The sequence below is a fragment of the Chiloscyllium plagiosum genome, chromosome 12 (assembly GCF_004010195.1).
Source record: "Chiloscyllium plagiosum isolate BGI_BamShark_2017 chromosome 12, ASM401019v2, whole genome shotgun sequence".
In the NCBI taxonomy this organism is placed as follows: domain Eukaryota; kingdom Metazoa; phylum Chordata; class Chondrichthyes; order Orectolobiformes; family Hemiscylliidae; genus Chiloscyllium; species Chiloscyllium plagiosum.
Window position 1 is genome coordinate 71,536,668 of NC_057721.1, and position 23,995 is coordinate 71,560,662.

At 42.3% G+C, this 23,995-nt stretch overlaps 1 protein-coding gene across 1 annotated transcript in view; it reads right to left on the reverse strand.

Annotated features, from left to right (window-relative positions):
* Positions 1 to 23,995, reverse strand: part of tmprss3a (transmembrane serine protease 3a) — a 50,007-nt gene that overhangs the window by 20,549 nt on the left and 5,463 nt on the right. Inside the window, exons 3-6 of the mRNA XM_043700195.1 lie at positions 13,191 to 13,307; positions 11,001 to 11,124; positions 4,970 to 5,095; positions 2,732 to 2,775 (exon numbers count right to left, since the gene is read on the reverse strand). Coding sequence (XP_043556130.1) covers positions 2,732 to 2,775; positions 4,970 to 5,095; positions 11,001 to 11,124; positions 13,191 to 13,307 — 411 coding nt within the window. The remainder of the gene's footprint in view (positions 1 to 2,731; positions 2,776 to 4,969; positions 5,096 to 11,000; positions 11,125 to 13,190; positions 13,308 to 23,995) is intronic.

A 23,995-nucleotide genomic window follows, 5' to 3' on the forward strand; every position in this document is an offset into this window, starting at 1 on the left:
CCACTCCGGCCTATCACCCTCACCTTGACCTCCCTCCACCTATCGCATTTCCAACACCCCTCCCCCAAGTCCCTCCTCCCTACCTTTTATCTTAGCCTGCTGGACATACTTTCCTCATTCCTGAAGAAGGGCTCATGTCCGAAACGTCGATTCTCCTGTTCGTTGGATGCTGCCTGACCTGCTGCGCTTTTCCAACAACACATTTTCAGCTCTGTTCTTCAAAGCCAAGATTCCATTTGCTTTCCAATCATTCTCTCAATGTGCCCGTTGACTTCAAATATCAATAAACATGCAACCTCCAACCACTTTATCATAAAATCATGGAAAACAGATGGAAACAAACCCTTCAGTCCAGCTTTCCCAAACTAAACCAGTCCTATTTGCCTGCACTTTGCCTATATTGCTCTAAAACTTTCCTATTTATGTACCCGTCCAAATGTCTTTTAAATGATGTAACTGTACCCGCATCCAAATTACTTCTGACAGTTCATTCCACATATGAACTACCTTCTGTGTGAAAATGTTGCCCCTCAGGTCCCTTTTAAATCTTTCTTCTTTCACTTTAAAAATATGCCCTCTAATTTTGAACTCACCCTCGGGCAAAGGCCTTTGGTATTCACCTTATCTATGCCTTTCCTGATTTTATCAACCTCTGTAAAGTCATCCATCAATCTCCTGGACTCCAGTGAAAAAAATGACCCAGCCTATATACCCTCTCAAAGCCTTCAGCGCTGGCAACATCCTCGTAACTCTCTTCTTGACCCTCTCAAATTGCTCATTCTTTAAAAGTATTCCATTAATCCTTCACTGCCTTGTGCTCAATCCTTTCTGTCACATCTTTCTGTCTCTCCTTCTCACAGGAACACCTTCACTCACACCCTGCCCCTTCACCCCCATCTTGCTCACACGATTCAAAAATTGCATGTAGCCCCCTGCAGATGATTGCATTTTTCAGCTTGCTGCTTTGAGCAAACAACGATGAAAATGACCCATTTGTAAATGCACGCGTTTAACCCAAATCTGCAAAAAAAGGACATTGCTTACACCATTGTCTCAGCAGTGTCACCTAAAGGCAATGAATGGTATTGCAGCCCAATTGTCTTGTACATTTAATTTACCAAAGTTAAAAATCACACAACACCAGGTTATAGTCCAACAGATGTATTTGGAAGCACTAGCTTTCTGAGCACTGCTCCTTTATCAGGTGGTTGTGCAGTATGAGATCGTAAGACACAGAATTTATAGTAAAGGTTTAGTGTGATGTAACTTAAATTATATATTGAAAAAGACCTGGATTGGTTATTAACAATCGACACCACTAATTGTCAAATTTACCAAAAGCATGTGTAAGATATTTATATTTCCATTTGTCAATTTCCCATGTTAATATTTTGTTCATTAATCTCCCTAACATATTAATATCCTATATGCTCTCCAATAACACTGCAACTTTTCACCTGATCAGACTGCTAGATAAGTGCAGTTTGTCCTTGCCGTTTATAAAAGGAATTTCAGTACTGGATAGTGGGTAAAAGTGTGCTGAGTAATTTTTTTTTGATGAATTTACATTGACATACTCTGCTATTTCCAAATAGAAAACTCACAGGAGTTTTTTTTTAATTAGATCATTGCTTTAATAATGTCAAAGATTCCATTTGCTTTCCAAGCATTCTCTCTACATATCCATCAATTTCAAATACATTGGACATGCACCCCCTCACTTCCCCCAGCACTTTTGTCATAGAGTCATAGGAAACAGAAGGAAACAGACCCTTCAGTCCATGCCAACCAGGTTTCCCCAACTAAACTATTTCCATTTTCCTGCATTTGGCCCATACCCCTCTAAACCTTCCCTATTCATGTAGCTGTACAAATATCTTTTAAATGTTGTAACTGTACCTGCATCTATACTGCCTCTGGCAGTTCATTCCATGTACGAACCACCCTCTGTGTGAAACATATTTCTCTTTGTGTTGGACTCCCATTGCCAGTCTCTCCTGTTTGGCCTTACCTTGCTATGGTGTGACACCAGAGGTCAGGAGAGTTTTTGAGACTTGCTGAGATCCACTTGACAATTCCTGCACGTTCTTGGTGCGCCACAGGTGCTGTATCACAGAACTAGATCCATCTTGTCCTACTTTGCATTGTTTCTGCTGTTTCTTTAAAATGCACCATTGAATGAGGAAGATTATTAATCCTTAACTCATTCAGATTTCTGCCACTTGTCTCCTATTCCATTGCAAAGTCTAGTTCCTCCTATCGCCCCTATTCTCCCTCATCTATCTTGACCCCAGTGACGTCTTCAATCCAAAATTCTCTCCCTTTAGATCCCTTCTGACCTCTAACAACCCCAAAGTTTCACCCCCTTGGACTCTCCGTTCCTTCAACTTTGGTATTCCTCAGCCCGACCATCATTCCAATACTGTCGGACATGCGTTCAATTACAGCTCTGAAATTTCACCCCTAAACCATTCTGTTTCCTTCCCTCCTCACCTTTCAGATCTGCATTAAAACCTACATCTTTAAACAAGCTTACATTCACCTGTCCTAATACTATCCATGTTGGACTCCAACCCGAACTCTCATAAAATTTGGTATTATTGTGACCTATTGTGCAAAATGCTGAGGGATGCAAGTCTGTGTTGAAGGAGCTATGTAAACTGTTGTTAACGATAACTCATGTCTTTGGTAACTTCAACAGAACAATCACTCCATGTTTCTATGAACTTACCTAAACATTTTAGCGAGGTCACCTTGCCTGAACTACACTCAGTGCTGCAAAAAGAGGAAAATCAGAAAACAGCTCAAAATAAAACAAAATTATTTACTCTAAATTATTAAAATGATGAACAACAATATGATTATTGAGTTCTACCAAAGTTAAACTTTTAGTTTTATTTCAATTAAAATTAACTTCGAACAATTTGAGATCATTCCCGTCTGCTCATATACTGTCCACATCCTCAATATGGTTTTACAATATAACCTATTATTGTTACAGATCTCAATATAATTTATTCAGTTCATCTCCAAACTCAAATTTAAATCCCCACCATCCCTCCCAAAGCATGTAAAAACTAGCTTGTTACTGAAATGTTCTGATGTCCAGCCAACTTAAGATCAAACGGGCTGTAGAGATTTCTCCATTCAAACTTTCAGACTGTATTAATGCACAGTGACTTCAGACTCCTCTGAGCTTTCCTGACTTGTATTAACTCTCTTTTGTAGAAAACTGGGTGGAAAATCAACTCTCAACCATTTTTTGCACAGGACATAAGTGTTTCTAGCTAAGTCAGCATTTATTACCCATCCTTAATTACCCAGAGGGAATTAAGAATCAGCTACATTGCTGTGGGCCTGGAGTCACATGTAGGCCAGATCAAAAAAGGATGATAAGTTTCCTCCTATAAAGGACATTAATGAAACAGATGAATTTCTATTTAAGACAACAATCAATAATGATCAATGTGGTCTCCATTGAATTCAAACTTCACCACCTGCCATGGTGGTATTCAAACCCATGTCTCTAAAGCAATTCTCTGGGATTCTGAATTTCTAGTCCAGTGACATTGCCATTACAACCAAAGCAAAATGCAATGGATTAGAATAAAGCATTATGACCATGTCTGACAAACAGGAATACCACCAGATGGTTAATAGGTAATTGAATTGCAAACATTCTGTTCTCGTGATAATTGCAACTACGTGTGCTGGGACAGATCACTGAAGTTGAAATGAATGTTCGCAATGTGGTCTCTCGACATTGGGGTAACAGAGTGCTGACTGGGTGATTGCTTCACAGGACACCTACGTTCTGTCCATAAAAGAGACCCTGAGTTTCCAGCTGCTTGCCGCGACAACACACCATCCTGTCCTTTTTCGTGTGGATTCATTTTTGTGCAATGTGGGTGTCACTGGCTGGGCCAGCATTTATTGCCCACCCCTAGTTGCCCTTGAGAAGATGATGGTGAGCTGCCTTCTTGAACCACTGCAGTTCACCTGCTGTGGGTTGACCTACAATGCCCTTCAGGAGGGAATTCCAGGATTTTGACCCAAAGACAGTGAAGGAATGGTTCCCAGCCCAAAACCTCTGTCTCAGGCTTGCTGCACTGCTCCAGCTAAGCTCAGCTCAAACTGGCAACCAGCACCTCATTTTCCGCTTCGGAACTCTACAGCTGTCTAGATTTAATACCGAATTCAACTTTAGGGCTTGAGAACCTTCCCCCATGTCCTTCCCCCAACCCCTACACACCAGGCCTTGTTATCATATGGGCTGACATATAACTCATTGTCAGCCTCTATTGATCCCCATTAGCAGCGATTCATTCTCCCAGACTGGCCTTCACCCAGTCCTTTAGGCAAAAGTGAGGACTGCAGATGCTGGAGATCAGAGTCCGGATTAGAGTGGTGCTTTTGCCCGAAACGTCGATTTTCCTGCTTCTTGGATGCTGCCTGACCTGCTGTGCTTTTCCAGCACCACTCTAATCCGTTACCTTCTCTAACTTTGGGCTCTATCTCCACCTATCATTTACAGAGAAACTTCGATTATCCGAAGAACACGGGCGGGGAGTATTTCATTCGGTTAATCGAATTCTGGCTAATCGAATGCCGGATAACAATTTAGCCGAGTATCGGGATCTTGTGATCTTGCTGGAAAATCCGATATTCAGATAACCGAATGCAGGATAATTGAGGTTCCTTTGCATTCCCCTCCCTCCACATAAAAACCAACCTTTTCCCAGCAGCCATCAGTTCTGAAGAAGGGTCAGTGGGCCCAAAATGCTTAGTCTGCTTCCTTCCCACTGATGCTGCCAGACCTGCTGAGGTTTCTTAAGCAATTTCTGTTTTTGTTTCTGACTTCCAGCATCTGCGATTGTTGCGTTTTTTTTGTTACAATGAGTGGACTTGCCAGATCAAGTCAGAGCAATTAAAACACAGCAGAGCGACAGGGTCTTAATTGTTGAGATACCTCAGTGGGACCACCATTTGTATCCTGGAACCGTTGGTTCTGTGCTGACTAAAATTTACTTCCACAAAGTTGTGCTTCAGTTGCTCCTCAATGGAAGCGATGGGAAGTTCCGTGGAGTTGATGTAACTGCGAACACAAAGCAAAGATACAAGGAAAAGATCCCATTCCTTGTAAAGACAAAATTGAAAACACGCCACTACCATCCAAATCCTATGTAAGCAATGTGCTGAATTGTCTGAGCAGCTTTGGATGGCATGTCTTAGATAAGTGATCAGCATCCTGTGACATTCTAGGACAAATCCAGGGATTTTCCCAAGTTTTTGCTTGTACTAATACAGCAATGATCTGGGATAAGGATAGGCAACGCTGCTACATCCTGGGTGTCCCACACAATTGTGGTACTTTGTGTGTGGCAACATACTGTAACCTCACTATTTGCAAACACCAGCTGTCAGGAAATCATTTGACCGGACTCCGATTACCTGAAGCATCATTTAATTACAGTAGTTTGGGAGCGGAACATGGAAGATGCAGTATTCAGATGAGCAAAGCAACTTTTATTGCTTCTTCATAATATTTTACCAAATATTTGATGGTTTAAAATAAATATTCACATCCACATTGCTTTCCAAGTCACATACACATTTATTCAGACATTCTACCATCATTCTGAAATCCGGAAAACTCTGAGATCCAGGAGTGCCTTGATCTTCGGCAGTCGGATTGGAGAAGTTACAAAGCATTTGCACTCCCCACTCCATTTAAAATCATGTGACTCCTACTAAAGAAATAAAATAAATCAAAGTCTAACATGGTTAGGGACAAGATGTTCTGCTGCCACTGGCTTCCTCTCCCAAGTTTACAAAATCAACCTGGTCCTGGTAATGCCACACAGTGTCTACCTGTCACATGGTTTATCACATCAGACATTTCACATTTTCTTTTATTCGTCTGTGGGATGTGAGCATCGCTGGCTGGCCAGCATTGATAGCCCATAGTGAGTTTTGAGAAGATTTGTAGCTCAGGTTGAGGTTTTGGATGTAGGTTTGCTCACTGAGCTGAAGGGTTCATTTCCAGACGTTTCATTACCTTACTAGGTAGCATCTTTAGTAGACTTTATGCAAAGCAATGCAGAAACTTCCTGCTTTCTATCTATATTTTTGGGTTTCTTTGGGTTGGTGATGTCATTTCCTTTGGTGATGTCATTTCCTATGGTGAAGTCACTTCCTGTTCTTTTTCTCAGGGGGGTGGCAGATGGGGTCGAACCTGATGTGTTTGTTGATATCAGGAAGTGAGTTCACCACAGGAAATGACATCACCAACGCAAAGAAACCCAAACATATAAATAGAAAGCAGGAAGTTTCAGCATTGCTTTGCATAAAGTCCACTGAAGATGTTACTTAGTAAGGTAATGAAACATCTGCAAATGAACCTTTCACCTCAGTAAGCAAGCTTACATTCAAAATTGATAGTCTATCCCTAGTTGCCTTTGAGAAGGTGGTGGTGAGTTGCCTTCTTGAACCACTGCAGTCTACCTGCTGTGGTTTGACCCACAATGCCCTTAGGCAGGGAATTGCAGGATTTTGACCCAGTGGCAGTGAAGGAACAATGATATGTTTGTAAGTCTGGATGGTGAGTGGTTTAAAGGGGAACTTGCATGTGATGATGCTCCCATGGATCTGCTGCCCTTGTCCTTCTAGATGGAAGTTGCCATGGATTTGAAAGGTGCTGTCTGTGGATCTTTGTTGAGCTTCTGCAGTGCATTTTGTAGATAGTGCACACTGCTACTACTGAGTGTTGGTGGTGGAAGGAGTGGGTGCTTGTAGATTTGGTGGCAATCAAGTGGGCTGTTTTGGCCTAGATGGTGTCAAGCTGCTTGAGTGTTGTTGGAGCTGCACTCATCCAGGAAAGTGGGGAGTATTCCATCACACTCCTGACTTGTGTCTTGCTAATGGTGGACAGGCTTTGGGACGTTCGAGCTATCAGATATCAGAGGCTGTGAAGTTTCAGCTTCTGGGTGATTTTGACCATTTATCAATCACTTCCCCTGTCTACCATTTGTCCTGTGCTTTTTTTTAAAACTACCAGCCACCACCAGTGATAGTATTATGCAACCAATTCAGTATTGACATGCAAAGCCCATTATGGGCAATGGAAGCCACTAAAAGTGAAGCTGATGGCATTCTAAGTTCTAGCTATTATATTTTGAAATAATCACATTTTAGAAGCTCTTTGTTGTCCTTGATGGCTTTCATTTCTCGCAAAGGATGTTATTGATAAATATTCAGTCGGCCACACGGGTATTTTACACGGGTATTTTACTGGAATGGTTACCATTGTCAAAAGAAAGCAAAGAAAATCTCATGGTGGTGGGAAGGTTGCTCAGCTGTGCATAACATGGTTAGGGACAAGATGTTCTGCTGCCACTGGCTTCCTCTCCCAAGTTTACAAAATCAACCTGTTCCTGGTAATGCCACACAGTGTCTACCTGTCACATGATTTATCACATCAGATATTTCACTTTTTCTTTTATTCCTCTGTGGGATGTGGGTGTCACTGGTTGGCCAGCATTGGTAGCCAATCCCTAGTTGCCCTTGAGAAGGTGGTGGTGAGTTGCCTTCTTGAACCACTGCAGTCTACCTGCTGTGGGTTGACCCACAGTGCCATTAGGCAGGGAATTGCAGGATTTTGACCCAGTGGCAGTGTGCATAATAGAACTTCTGGGTGGAAAAAAAGGTCTTTGAATTTGGGATTCTTGAGGCACAGTAGTACTGTCCATGCCTCTGAGCCAGGAAGCATGGCTACTTGTGCCAAAGCTGTGTCATATCATCCCTGAACAGATTGGTTTAGTGTTTTTAAAAAAAAAAGCTGTTGGTTCTGAATTACAACATATCACGCCATCTGGATTGGAGACTTCCCAGGCTGGTGCTGTGGTTCATAGCCTTGACTCTCCAGCTCAGTTCCTGTGTATTGTCTACTGGAACAATTGCACATTCAATTGCCGGCTGGTCTGTTAGTTCCTAGCTCTTGACAGACAAAACAGGATGAGAATGCTAAGTGCTTTGAATCTGCTCTCCAGCCAATTAGATCACGGTTGATTTAAATCTTGATTCTAATTAACCACCTAGGTATCATTTATACAGCAATAAGTAAGCAACCTCAATCTTGATAGTTTCAATGACTTGGATGTATACAATCTTTCTGAAGAGAGTGTTTACACACACACAGGCTACATGTTGACAACTACCTTAGACTTCAAGACATCTGTTGTGTTCCTTTTTTGAATGTTACTTCTTCCAATCACTCTTTACTGTGAGTTTGCCTGTGCTATATACTTAGTTTTGTAGAGCTATAGAGTTATTGTAAATTATGGCACAGAAAGAGGCCATTTGGCCCATTGTATCTGTAACAGGTGAAACAAGATAAAAGCATAACCATCCATTCTAATCTGACTTCCCAGATCCTAGTCCAAAACTGTACAGATTACAGCACTTTTAGGTCCAGGGTCTAGGTGCTTTCCAAATCAACCCTCAACTTCTTCTGTTTGAAGAAAACCACCACCAACTGGGCAGTGAATCCTGACTGACCAACTTCTGGCTGACAAAGATTTCCTTCATGTGGGCAGCATGGTGGCACAGTGGTTAGCACGGCTGCCTCACAGCGCCAGAGACCCGGGTTCAATTCCTGCCTCAGGCGACTGACTGTGTGGAGTTTGCACATTCTCCCCGTGTCTGCGTGGGTTTCCTCTGGGTGCTCCAGCTTCCTCCCACAGTCCAAAAATGTGCAGGTTAGGTAATTGGCCACGCTAAATTGCCCGTAGTGTTAGGGAATGGGTCTGGGTGGGTGCGCTTCGGCGGGTCGGTGTGGACTTGTTGGGCCGAAGGGCCTGTTTCCACACTAAGTAATCTAAGTCCCCTCTAATCCTTCAACCAATCAGAGTAAATCTGTCTCCCTTGATAACTGAGCTCTTGTCAGGGCGGACTGAGAACTGGAAGGGTCATGGGGTGGACCGAGAACCAGAAGGTGGGTAGGGGCGGGCTGCCTTAGAGTGGTCGGAAGGTGGGAGGGATGGGGGCTTGCTGGGTCTGTATTGTCTGCACTTCGTATGTAACAGTATTGTCTAATGTACAAATGTCATTGTCACTGTCTTGCCATAAGTGGAACTGGGATTTGAGGTTTGTCCTCATCTCCCTGTAAAATGGTTGAATGGTAGGGTTTGGGGCCTAGCTTTGCTGCCCCTCTCCCTTGTAACATTGCTGTCTCTTATGCACAGCTGTAAATGTTTTTTGTAAACTGTTTGTTTGTAATTTGTTTAATAAAATATAAAGATAACTGAGCTCTCAGATTGCCTACGAAAAAGAAAAAAAAAGATAACTGAGCTCTCTGCTAGGGAGAATAGGCCTTCTCTGTCCACTCTATTCAGGGTCCACGTTATTTTGTGCACCTGGGGTTAAACCAACCCTCAACTTCTGTTTGAAGAAAACTAGCCCCTAGCCTTTCTACTCGTTCCTCGTAGCTTCTCCAGCTATTCCTCAATATTCCTGTATTGCAGGCAGTTGGGAATGGGAATCAATGCTGGTCTTACCAGCAACACTCAACAACAGCAAATGGGAAAATAACTCAAGGAACATTGGTTGGTCTTTGGAGAATGTGGAGCTGAGGCTTATAGACCAGCATTTACTCTTCCTCTTGTCTAGAACTTATCTAAGTCATTAGCAATGGTACTCACACTAGCACCAGTGGTCTCATCATCCCTTATCTAGGGAAGGGGAGAATTAAATTGAATTCCCTCTCCCAGATTGCTAACCCATTTGAAGTTTTGGGGATCATGATGATGATGATGGATAGTAGCATTTACAGGCCAGGATAAATCTGGTGTGACTGAAATAATAATTGGAAAAGGTATACATGGGCTCCAGGTCTAATATAGCCCACTGTCAAGTTGCCATAGCCTTACCAGACTATGGGGGCTGCTGTCTCACTAGACAGAGATAACTGGTGGTGATTTAACTTGAGGGCCACCATACCTCAGGTGAGGAGAGAGGTTGCGAAGAAGAGTCTTTCATTGTAACCTCAGCTGGTGATGGGAACTGAATCCACACTGTTGAAATCACACTGCTCTGCAAACCAACCATCCAACCATCCAGCCAGCTCAGCTAATCTGACCCCCAAAACCCATTGCAAACTGTCAACCAAAACTGTAATTACCCCCCTGGTTAATAAAATGGACAGGTGTGAGAATGCTTTGATCTGTCAGTGCTTCACTTATTGAATTGCACCTAGTTCTCATTGGCAAGTCTCTCAAAACTATTAAGGCTGGCGAAAAACACAGAGTATTGTCCTGGCAGGAGAAATAACGCAAAATATGCTGTCAGAGTTTTCACTTCACCCACTCAACACCTCCCCAAATTATTCACAGCGAACTCAGTCCTGTTCGCTGCTGTGTTGAAGTGTGATTTGATAATGCAAGCTCCAACAAGCAGTAAGGACTCTGGTGGTAGTGTCCCTGCCTTTGAGCCAGAGCAAAGTGAGAAGTCACATTTCACCAGGCTATAGTCCCACAGGTTTATTTGAAACCATAAGCTTTTGGAGCGCTGTTCCTTCGTCAGGTGAAGGAGCAGCGTTCCGATAGCTTGTGATTTCAAATAAACCTGTGGAACTATAACCTGGTGTTGTGTGATTTCTGACTTTGTCACCCCAGTCTAAAACCGTCACCTCCACATCTGAGCCAGGAGACTGATTAAAGTCCCATTTGCTCCAGAGGTTTGTTATGATGTCTCTAAAAAGGTTGACTCAAGAAGCAATTCAAACAGCAATGAGATAATTTGCTTCAATAAAGTTGGTTTGAGAATAAATATTGGCCAAGACACTATTCATTGAATTAATCCCATGGGATCTGTCCCTGGGTGAGACAGGTCTGATCGGAATGATGGAAGCTCTGACGCTGGAGCAGTCAAGAGTGTTGCGGTTCTGAGGAGGAAAAGCTAGGGGAAGATCAAAAATATAAAGGAAAGAATGCGCTTGAATTTACCTGCTGTATCCGAGTTGCTTACAAGCTGCTGTTCCGTGCACAGCATTCCATCCATCCCAGCACACGGTTCTCCAGGTACCACCAGAGTATATTTGCACCACTGAACTCTTCCCACTGACCCGCACTGACAAAGCCCAAGCAGAGGGAAGGAAAGACAGCAGGGTTATAGTTGGCCCGCGTTATTCCCCAAACCCCGACCCACACCCCCCCCCGCCCACCTTGAACCGACAGGATAAGCAATCGGCAGGAGCTGTTCTCCTGCAAAGATCTTCAACCAAAGCAGATGTAAGAGGATCCTGGGGAACTGTTGTTCATCTATCGTGTGAGTGGGCTCACTCATTGTTTAAATTGCCATTCTCCAGCAGTAATAACCCCCACTGAAAAAAAACACAGAAATTAATTGGATCGATTGTGGGCAGCACCGTGGCTCAGTGGACAGGACAGGCCTCACAGCACCAGGGACTCAGGTTCTATTCCAGTCTCAGGTGACTGTCTGGGTGGAATTTGCATATTCTTCCCACGTTTGCACGGATTTCCTCCTGCAGTCCAAAGATGTGCAGGTTAGGTGGATTGGCCATGCTGAATTGCCACGTAGTGTCCAGGGATGTGCAGGCTAGGTGGGTTAGCCATGGGGAATGGGTGGAGGGGCTGGGTCTGGGGGTGGGGGGATGCTCTTTGGAGGATTAGTGCAGCCTTGATGGGCTGACTGGCTTCTTTCTGCACTTTAGGAATTCAAACCTTTGGCCCATATCCCTCTAAACTCTACCTACTTATGTACCTTTCCAAATGTCAAAACTGTATCTGCATCTACCACATCTTCTGACACTTCATTCCACATACGAACCACCCCCTGTATGAAAATGACGCCTCTCAGGTCCCTTTTACATCTTTCTTCTGTCGCCTTAAACATATGCCCTCTATTTTTGAAGTCCCCTACATTAGGGAAAGATGTTTGATTTTCACCTCATATATGATCTTCATGATTTAATAAACCTCTACAAGGGCACCCCTCAACCTCCTATGTACTAATAAAAAATGTCCCAGCTTATCCAGCCCCTCCTTATAATTCCAAATTTCCCATCTGAGACACTTTCTTGAAAACCATTTCTATTTAATAATATCCTTCCTATAGCAGGGTGACCAGAACTGCATACAGTACTCCAACAGTGACCTCACCAACATCCTGTACATCCACAACATAACACCCCAACTCCCCTATTCAATGGCCTGAGCAATGAAGGCAAGTGTGCAAAACACCTTGTTAACCAACCTGTCTACATGTGATGCAACTTGCAAAGACCTATGTGTCTCTCTGCTCGACAACACCTTTCAATGTGTTAACTGCCTGTACAGGATATTGGTTAGACTACTTTTAGAATATCATGTCCATTCCGGTCTCTCTCCTACAGGAAGGACTTTGTGAAACTTGAAAGGATCCAGAAAAGATGTACAAGGATGTTGCCAGGGTTGGAGGATTTGTGCTATAGGGAGAGGCTGTATAGGCTGGGGCTGTTTTCCATGGAGTGTCGGAGGCTGAGGGGTGACCTTATAGAGGTTTATAAAATCATGAGGGGCATGGATAGGATAAATAGACAAAGTCTTTTCCATGGGGTGAGGGGATTGAGAACTAGAGGGGCAGAGGTTTAGGGTGAGAGGGGAAAGATTTAAAAGGGACCTAAGGGGCAGCTTTTTCACGCAGAAGGTGGGTGTATATGAAATGAGTTGCCAGAGGAATTGGTGGAGGCTGGTACAATTACATCATTTAAAAGGCAACTGGATGGATATATGAATCGGAAGGGTTTAAAGGGATATGGGGAAAGTGCTGGCAAATAGGACTAGATTTGGTTAGGAAATCTGGTTGGCATGGATGAATTGGACCAATTTTTCTGTGCTGTATGTCTCTATGTTTCTATGACACTCGCTGATTCTTTCTTCTGCCTAGAGTAATCATTGCATAATTCACATCATTAAGTTATTCCTTGATTATGTTTATTTCTTTGTGAAATGTAGGCATTGCTGGTTAGGACAGTGTTTATTGTCTGTCCCTAGTTGCCCCGAGGAGGTGGGGATTAGCAACTTCTAGTCATGCAAATCTACCAGCTGATGCGTGCATTAACACACCAGTATTTCTTCATCGAAATTTGACACATGCAGGAAAGATCATTTTGAGAATTTAATTTACTACTTTACCACATCCCAGCTCATCTTCTCCAGAAGGGCAATCTTTAGTACCATCACATCGAGCTTTGTGCCATATACAAGACGAGGATGTATGACACTGGAACTTTCCAATGCAACTGTGTGTAACTGAGAGGATTTCAATGAGTGAAAGATTATTCTCAGCTTCTATCAGTTCATATCACAGTGTAAAGAATAAATCTAAAATAAAAGTTGGATTGATCTTCCATACCTACACATTGGTTAAACTGCTTTTGCTTCCAGCACTTTTTCCCCGTGGAAAAAATGACTTAGATCAATTTTACGTGATAATGTAAGAAGGCAGTTTATTTTAGGTTGTGGGAGATGCCAGACAGTTCAATTCAAATCCAAATAATGCTGTACGATTCGTTCAGTCATGTACAACATTTTCAGTTCAGCAGATAGCTATTTACAGTTAGTTCGTAGCAATTACCATTTCAGTAGAATTGAAAATGGAACTGAAGGTTAGGAAACAGTACACCTCCCTACATTGAATGAGTGTGTTAGCTGAATCCTGCTTCAGGATCAATGTGGAGATGAGTAACAATTAGACAATGGGCACAATCTGCCTGCAATTATGAGCCACATTCAATCCCTGTCAAGGATGGATGGAACATGAGTGTTGGGGTAAATTACACCGTTGTTCTGTTGTGTAAACAGCAGGGGAAGAGGTAAGGAACTGTCTTTAGTGTTGCAGTTTTCTCAATATATTGATTGACACACCAAGATAAAGAGACGTGTAATGTGAGGCAATCCAGCCGCTCCTATGTGAATCTATGCCTGAGACCCACATGTGTGATAGTGTGAGTGGGACATGATAAAACAGATATCTTCTGAGCATGGTCATTGCAGTTAGGTAAAGAAGGATAGGGACCAGTCATGTCTAGTTCCAGGCTGACAATCAATATCTTTACGACCCAGGAATAGGAAGCGAAACCAAATCAAACTTGCGAACACTGGATTTGCAACACAGTGAAATTAAAATATTTGATGGTCCTCAAAATTGCTCAATTGCTCCTAACCAGCATTTACAAGTAATGGAATACAATGTGGGGAAGTGTGAGTTCATGAACTTTGGTAGAAAGAATAGAGGCAAAGGCTACTTTCTAAAAAGGGGAAAGTTCAGAATTCTGAACTGCAAAGGGACTTGGGTTTCTAGTCCAGGATTCTCTTAAGGTTCACTTGCAGGTTGAGTCAGTAGTTAGGAAGGCAAATACAATGTTGGCATCTATTTTGAGAGGACGAGCATATGCAAACAGGGATGTACTTCTGAGGTTTTACAAGGATCTAGTCAGACCACATTTAGAATAGTGTGAGCAATTTTGGGCCCCATATCTCAAAAGGTCCAGAGGAGGTTCACAAGAACAATCCCAGGAATGAGATGCTTAACATATGAGGAATGTTTGAGGACTCTGGGTCTATACTCAGTGGCGTTTAGAAGAATAAGAGGGGATCTAATTGAAATTTACAGAATACTGAAAGGCTTGGAGAGAATGGACATTGGGAAGATATTTCCATTAACAAGAGAGACTAGGACCCGAGGGCACAACCTTAGAGTAAAGGGAAGACCTTTTAGAACAGAAGTAAGGAGAAACTTCTTCAGCCCGAGAGTGGTGAATCGATGGAATTCACTGCCACAGAAGGCTGTGGAGACAAGGTCATTGATTATATTTAAGACTGCCATAGATGGGTTCTTGATTGTTAAGACTATTAAAGGTTAGGGGGAGAAGGTGGAGAATGGAGTTGAGAAACTTATCAGCTATGATTGAATGGCCTAATTTCTGCTCCTATGTCTTACGGTCTTATAACTGATCCTTGACAACAAGTTTATAACTTAAACAAAAATTAACAATTTATTGTTAATAATGTAATTTTAGCTGAACACAAATAAACAAGGCAATCTAATTAATATCCATGATCTTAACACAATCTTCTTTGACTACCAAACCCCACTCATACATAGCCAGAGAGACAGTCATAGTTAAGGCATACATATCAAAATAATAAAGGAACTGGAAATTGCCAGTTCAATAACCATTTCAGTGATGAATATGAGGCCTTCATGAAATCTGATCATTTGTATTACAGGTATTAGGATTGTATGTTGTTTGAATTTCAAAATCACCAGTCAATGCAAACAGCTTCCCCAGACTTCCGAGACATTTTCTTATTTCTTATAGACTTTTCTCAGAATTTTCAACAAATCAATAACTAGAGAATAACTTTAGAGACCAGAAAAGCCCAGTCCTGCAGTTTAAACAGTAGGGAGAGCTATAGGCCTTGTGGCTTTATCACTAGGCTATTAATCCAGAAGGCAAAAGTGGGTACTGCAGATGCTGGAGATTAGAGTCAAGATTACAGTGGTGCTGGAAAAGCACAGAAGGTCAGGCAGCATCCAAAGAGCAGGAAAATCAACATTTCTGATGCATTAATTTGGAAATCCAGGTAATGTTCTAAGGACCTGAATTTGAATCTTGCTTTTATGGATGCTAAAGTTTAAATCTAATACAAAATTAGAATTAAGAGTCCAAGGATGATCATGAAACCATTGCCAATTGTCAGGAAATGCCCATCTAGTTCACTGACATCCTTTAGGGAAGAAAAATGCCATCCTTACCTGGTCTGGCCTACATATGACTCCAGATCCACTACAATGTGGTTGACTCTCAACTGCCTTTTGGGCAATTAGGGATAGATAATAAATGCGGGTCTAGCCAGTGATGTAAATGAATAAGGAAAACACTCTGTCCTGCTCAAAAGCCCCAGTCAGACCCAATTCATCCTCTGATGTCTCTTCTGTTTGCAACATTATCTGTGGTTGACTATCCCGAACTAATTCTCCCTTCATTGTCCAATTCAACATCCAACGAGCCAGCAATCCCTGAGCATGATATCTTAGTGCTGGTTCATTATTATTAAGGATAAGATTGCAGAGTACTTGGAGGTGCATGGTAAGATAGAATTGAGTCAGTGCTGGCTCACCAAGGGGAGATCAGACCTGCCAAATCTGTTAGAATTCATTGAGGAGATAATGAGCAAGTGAGATAAAGGAGAGTCAGTGGATGTGATCTATTTGGATTTCCAGAAGGCCTTTGACAAGGTGCCACACAGGAGGCTGCTGAAAAAGATAAGAGCCCATGGTGTTAGGGAATAGGTGCTGACATGGATAGAGGATTGGCTGACTGGCAGAAAGCAGAGAGTGGGGATGAAGGGGTCTTTTACAGGGGTCTTTAGCAGCTGGTAACCAGTGGAGTTCTACACTTCTACAGTGTTGGGACCACACTTTATATGTTAACAATCTGGACAAATGAACTGAGGTCATTGTTGCTAAGTTTGCAGATGACATAAAGATTGGTGGATGGACAGGTCGTGCTGTGGAAGTGGGGAGGCTGCAGAGAGACTTGGACAGGCTAGTAGACGGGCAAAATGTGGAACATGGAATATGATGTGGGAAAGTTTAAGGTTGTGCACTTTGTTCGGAAGGATACAAGCATAGATTATGTTTCAAACAGGGAAAGGCTTCAGAGATCTGAAGCACAAAGGGACCACACTTTGAATATTGTGAGCAATTTTGGGCCACGTATCCAAGGAAGGGTGAGTTGGTATTGGATTTGGACCAGAGGAGGTTTTACTAGAATAATCTTGAGGATGAAGAGCTTGTCAATATGAGGAGCGGTTGAGGACTCTGGATCATGCTTGATGGAGACCAAATCACTGAGTGGGTTTAAGACAGAGATAGTTAGGTTCTTGTTTAGTAAGGGGATCAAGGATTATAAAGAGAAGGTAGGAAAATGGGATTGAGAAACATATCAGCCATTATTGAATAGTTGAGCAGATTCAATGTGTTAAAAGACCTAATTCTGCTCCTTTGTCTTATGGTTTTATGGTCTTACCTAAAATATTGTTATAGCGATAGTTAACCTCATTATCTTTCCAGCCTAGTTCCTAAGAGCTAACATCTGTCTTCTATTCTCTGCTACAATCTGCCATCCATAGTTCAATATTTAGTTCTCAAATGTAACTCACAACTCCAAACCAAAAGTAGGGAAAATAAAAGGAAAATCATGACGGTCTGAACAATGCAGTAATGACAAGCTACATATGTGATTGTAAGCTTTTGTAAGGTTTTGTAAGCTAACAATCTTAAGGTTGAGTATAATCTTATTCATTGTGCGTGTTTTCTTTTTTTTTTGCTGACCCAAGGTCTGAGATTATTCTAAGAAGATAGGGTACAGAATCAAACATATTCTTCTGGTCTGGATTCACATGTAGGTCAGACCAGCTAAGGATGGTACATTTTCTTCCTAAAGGACATTATTGAACCAAATGGATTTTTACACTAACTTAATTGTTTCACAACAATTAATATTTTATGGTTGCTATTACTGAGAATAGCTTTCAATTCCAGATTTTCTTTTAGTTGAATTTAAGCTCTACATGGTGCCATCTTCTCATGATCCCAGAAGATAATGGGATAACTTTCTCAGTTTCTCATCATAGGACAGTCATCTCATCCCAGGAGTGAAGTGTGTGAACCTTTGCTGTTCCACCTCTAAGGCAAATATATCTGCACAATATTGCAGGAAACCACAAATTAATACTTGAAAATTCTGAGCTAAATGGTGACAATCAGCAAATCACATTTGCCGAGATAATTTGAGATCATTCACAAAATAATGAAAAAGGAATTATGGTGGTTATACAGCTTCAAAAGGCGATCAAGAAAATATCACATGACATACATCTTAGCAAAATTAAAGCCTGGAGATTTTAAAGGCTGTTAACGGCATGGATACAAAATTGGCCAAGTAGTGAAAAGTAATGCTGAATAATTCTTGTCCAGGTTGGAGGTAAATATACATTGGTGCTCCCTGTGTTTCTAATTGGTTTACTCTCTTTTTAACATACATTACTGACCTAGACTACAATCTGGAAGGTTGTAGAACTTGAAGCACATGGTAAACATAACTCAAGGAATGTAGATTTCAGGAGAACCCAGACTGATTAAATGAGTACACACTTGGCAGATGAAAGCTAAAGAAGAGATGTGGGAAGTTCCACATTTTGGTCAGAAGGATGAGTAGAGACAACACAAACAGCATGATACAGCTCTACAGAGGGAGCAAGAACAGCGAACCTTCAAAGTATTGAAACAAGCATTTTTGTCTTGTTGCTGGGGATGCATGTGTCACTGGCTGGGTCAACATTTATTGCCAAACCTCCTTGCTCAGAGGGCAGTTTCACAAAGCTGCACCTTTAACAAAGTTATATTTTTGTTGTTTTTTTTTCAGAGAGATTGTAAAAGACACAGGCTCCGAAAAGTCTAAGTTGAAGGATTTTAGGACCAATGTAGTTATTGCTAACAGGTACTGCCTCAGGTAATAGGCTTTCAAGTTTTTTGTAAGCAGGAAAACTTGTACAATGAAAGGGGAGTGGCCAGTTCTCCCAGCTCAGCTCTTGTCTGGTTTGGTTTGGCTTTTAGCTGTAGTGTTGTTAAAGCTGCTGGACCCAAAGAAGCAGATTCAGGATGATTCCTCTTTGCCTTCTCTCCTGTAAGACCCTGTGTTTGATTTTCCCTTTTGTACCAAGGGGTATTTATGGGAATTGGTGCAAGTCCTGGGAACAGCATCATTAAGTAGGGATCACCTGTTGGGTTTTCAGATATCTTAAGTTATTTGGTATTTATTCTCTTTTGTTTGTGTTTTATTCGGTAATCTTTTAAATAAATTTTGTTTTGTTTAAAGCTAAGTGGGTTGATCAGTGGCATTTCTCCTGGAATATCCACATTATACCTGCTTAAAACAACTAGCGAGATTAGGGTCTGATCTGCCTTCTTGAAATGTTTCGAAGGATCTGGCCTGGTCCGTAACAGTCTGGAATCATACTTAGGCCAGACCAGTAGACCAAACAAATAAAACTTGCCAATGACACATTCTGGTCTGACGTGTTTTGTATACTTCAGAACAGTGCTCCAGTATGGCCAGTACATTCATTTCTACATATTACTGCCTTCTTTTCAAGCTGACTTTTCCCTCTGAGAGACCAGGTAGAAAAGCATTAGTGAACCAAGTAAGTTTCTATGACATGCACAGTGCACAATAGTTACATTGGTGATATTAGATCATCTGTTCATTCCGGATTTTATTGACATTACATTTCTCCATCTGCTGCTGTGAGGTGTGAACCCATATCCCCAGAGCATTGATCTAAGATTCGAATTGCTAGTTCAGGGGCATTATTATGGATGCTTTGAAGACTGTGAGAAAGATATACTGGATTCTAGGCTTTGCAATTTGAACACTTAAGTACAAAGGTAATGAAGTCTTTCTGTAATTGGTTCTGAAGAAGACTCGTGGTGGATTCAAAGCATTAACCATGTTTCTTTCTTCACAGACACTGCCAGACCTGCTGAGTTTCTCCAGTATTCTCTGTGTTTGTTTTAGGTTGTTCTAAACCATTATGGAGCTACTGGCTTACGCTCAGCTACACAGTTGTGATCAATCATGGGTGCTACTGTTTGGGAAAGGTGCCTGAACAAAGATGCCAAATGGATGAATGAGCGGACAGGCTGGAGAGCTATGATTTTTTTTTCCCTTTTGAGCAGAGCAAGTTAAGAGGTTGAGTGGTAAAGATGTTCAAAGTAATTCATGCTTTTGATAAATAAGGGACAATTGCTTCAAGTAGCAGAAAGATCAGTGACTAAAAGTCGTGGATCTATGGTGACAGGCAAAAGAATGGAGAAATTTTAGTTTTAAACAGTGAATTGTTGTGACTCTGTGCATTGACTGATAGGGTGATAGGAACAAATCCAACAGTAGTTCTCAGTACAGTATGATATAACGCGACAGTTCTGTTCGCATGTGATCTTGCGTTTTAAGAAAATGGCGCAATATCCACGCCATTTAAGCCAATGACAGGAATCGTGTTCCAGCTAATACAGGTAAGGAAAGTTTGTGTTCTACAAATAATAGTCTAAATTTTTTGATCGCGTTATAGCCAATTCGCAATAAAGAAATGCGTGTTATAGCAGAACTGACTGTATGGAATTGGATAAGTGTTTGCAAAGGGAAAAAGCAATTACAGGAATTTGGAGAAAGAACTGGATCAATCCTCTAAAGAGATGGACTGAATTTTGTCCGTCTGTCCCCGTGGGAGCCTATAATTCTTTCACCTGATTTCTCAACTATTGCTGCTTCTTTAAAGACACACTATTGAAACCTCTGGGAATTAACTGCCGTTCTGTGAACTGTAAGTAATATGTAAGAGGCAAGAGGTTAAATTCTTACAAAGTTCCAGACTCTGTATTGTGTTAGCTTGCCTCTTCGTGCCATACACTTTACCAATGTTTCCCTCACAATCTTGTGTGATATAATTCATATTGTGAGTGTGGTCTCTTTTTAAATATTGCCATAGCAATTTGTGTATTCAGTTTAGAGTTCATTTAGTAACTATCCATTTCAGTGAACAGGTAACTACTTTCACCCCACAGATATATTTCCCAAATGCAACATGGGGTCAATTGCTTTGCTGATGGACAATTCCAAACCATCCACACCATCTCCCTGCAACCTCTTCTTCAATCTCTCTATCCATCCCTCCTTCACATGGGGTGCCCTCCAGCCTTACGGAGGTGACCACCCTGTCCCCTGCGGTCAACAGGGAGGCTGAGGAGAAGGAGGGGAGCATGTCCTTCAGATTCAAGGTTCCATACCTGATTGAGTGGGCAGCAAGACATTCCCACCCGTCCACCCCCCCAGCGCCTAGCCGGGGCTGTTTCCCCAGCAGGTGGGGGTCAGTCCCCCTGACCCATTCTGAAGTTTGCCTTTAAGGGATGGCCTCTGGTTTGAGGTGCCCTTGAGGTCAAATGTCAAAGAACAGTACGGCACAAGAACAGGCCTTTCAGCCCACCAAGACTCTGCCAACACCTGAGGACTTTCCAAACTAAAAACCTATTGCTTCCACGCAGTCGGTATCCCGTTATCCCCCACCTTTTCATCTATCTGTCAAGATTCCTCTTAAATGTTGCCATTGTACCTGCCTCCACCACCTCCTTTGGCAATGTATTCCAGGCACTTACCATTCTCTGAGTAAACAATTTGCCTCTCACATTTCTTTTAAACTTTCCCCCATTTACCTTCAGCCTACATCCCCCAGTAATTGACCTTTTCACCCTGGATAAAAGACTCCCACTATCCATTCTATCCTTGCCTCTCATAATTTTGTAAACTTCTATCAGGTCCCCCTCAGTCTCTGATGATCAAAGGATCTGTGTCTCTTCTCTCCTCATAGCTAATACCCTCCAAACCAGATTTATCTCCTGGTAAACCTTTTCTGTATTGTTTCCAAAGCCTCTGCATCCTTCTGGTAGTGTGATGACCAGAACTGTACGCAATATTCCAAATGTGGCCGATCTAAAGATCTATACAGCTACAACATAACTTGTCAATTTTTATACTCTATGCCCTGACCAATGAAAGCAAGCATGCCATATGCCTTTTGACCACCACATCGACTTGTCCTGCCACTTTCAGGGAACTGTATATGCCTAGATCCCTCTATATATTGATATTCTAAAGGTCTACCATTTACTGTATACTTCTCTCCTGCATTAGATTCCCCAAAATGCATCACCAGGCAGTTGTCTGGATTAAACTCCATCTACCATTTCTCAGTTGAAGTGTCCAGCCTATCTAGGTCCTGCTGTATCCTCTGGCAATTCTCCTCACTGTCTGCAGCTCCCCTAATTTCTGCGTCATCCACAATGTCCTTAACTCCTTTGGCAGTGTCTCCTGGTGGGGCTGTTAATGCTTCAGAGTAGCTGGCCCATCTGATGGGGCTGACACTGCTTTATGGAACCATCCTGATGGCTTCCTCTTGCCGCTGGGCTGCTTGAAGTCTACAGTGAAGGTCAACCTTGTGAGAAAACCTGACTCATCAAATGAGTTGACGAAGTCTGAGCAGCTGAATGAACAACTGGATCACAGTGTCATCCATTCTGAGACATGATTTTAAGGGAAGACCTCAATATATGTATGAGCTGCCTCTGGAATTGAAAGATTACAGGAAATCTCTTCTTTCTGCATTCTTTTGGTTAACTGACCCAGAAAGTGCTGATTCTCTATGAAGAGAAATACATCCTGACAACTAGCATAACATTATACTGAGAAATCTCATTTGAATAGGCACCACCCATTCCCTTCATTATTTTATTCATGTCTGTTCTAAGGTAATTGTGTCCTCATTCCCACTTCCATCCCAGAAGGAAAACTTTTTCACGCAGAGGGTGGTACGTGTATGGAATGAGCTGCCAGAGGATGTGGTGGAGGCTGGTACAATTGCAACATTTAAGAGGTATTTGGATGGGTATATGAATAGGAAGGGTTTGGAGGGATATAGGCCGGGTGCTGGAAGTGGGACTAGATTGGATTGGGATATCTGGTCGGCATGGATGGGTTGGACCGAAGGGTCTGTTTCCATGCTGTACATCTCTATGACTCTATGACTCTATCAATTTGCCTCTCACAAAAACCCATTCATATTTGGAAATGATAACGCTCGGCTGAGCTAGTCTATTTTCAGCTCTTCAAGATGAGTTTGAGCCAGTTATATCATTTCTAAGTTACTGTCTTTCCTCCACCCCCCCCCCCCCCAACGCCATGATGGACTGAATGGTCTGAGGTTTCTGCTGTGAAATTCAATGTAACAGCATGTGTCAATATAAACCCATACAGGAATAAATGAAGCCTTCACTTGGACAGTATCTTCAGTCTAGAAGGAGACACTCAAGTGTATTTCAGAAAGAAACATCTCTGTGTGGAGACATTTAAAAATAAAACTTCCGTTCACATGTGAAGGAGACACCAATTGGAGTCCATAGCAGGGGAAAGAGCTAATGAGCCTATTCTTCCACCCGAGCTATTGTCACACAACTCGTAGCAAAGTTTAAAATCGCACAACACCAGGTTAGAGGCCAATTCAGATGACACTAGCTTTATTCGGATGCACTAGTTTTCGGAGCACTGCTCCTCCTTCAGGTGGTTGAAAAATATAAGATTCTATGTGTAAGATCGTATGCTCCTAGCAACTTATGCATAGCTGCGATAACAGGGAGTTAGGAAACAAGCACCAGCCTGGGTAGGCAATGCTGGAACAAGGCAACAATCATCTCCTCTGATGAGGAAATTCAAGTTTGACATTGCACATTGGTTTTCTGGATTGCTGGCTCTGACCTTGACACAAAATTTGTGCAAACCCCTGAGAAATGATGAATGCATTCCTGCTGACTTCCTGCCCAAGTTGCGATGGAATGATTCAGGGATTCCTGCTCAAGATTCAGCCACCATTTGTCTTTCAAAGTGAGAAAAGACTGAGCATTTATATATAGCTCCTTTTATTCTCACAGGACATGGCAAAGAAATTCCCAGACAATGAAGTACTCAGTGAAGTGCAGTTACTATTATAAGAAAAATGAACCCAACCTCCACTCCCGGCACCTTCCCCTGCAACCGCAGGAGGTGCAAGACTTGCGCCCACACCTCCCCCCTCACCTCCCTCCAAGGCCCCAAGGGAAACTTCCATATCCGCCACAAATTCACCTGCACCTCCACACACATCATCTATTGCATCCTCTGCACCCGATGTGGCCTCCTCTATATTGGGGAGACAGGCCGGCTACTTGCGGAGCGTTTCAGAGAACACCTCTGGGACACCCGGACCAACCAACCCAACCACCCTGTAGCTCAACATTTCAATTCACCCTCCCACTCCACCAAGGATATGCAGGCCTTTGGACTCCT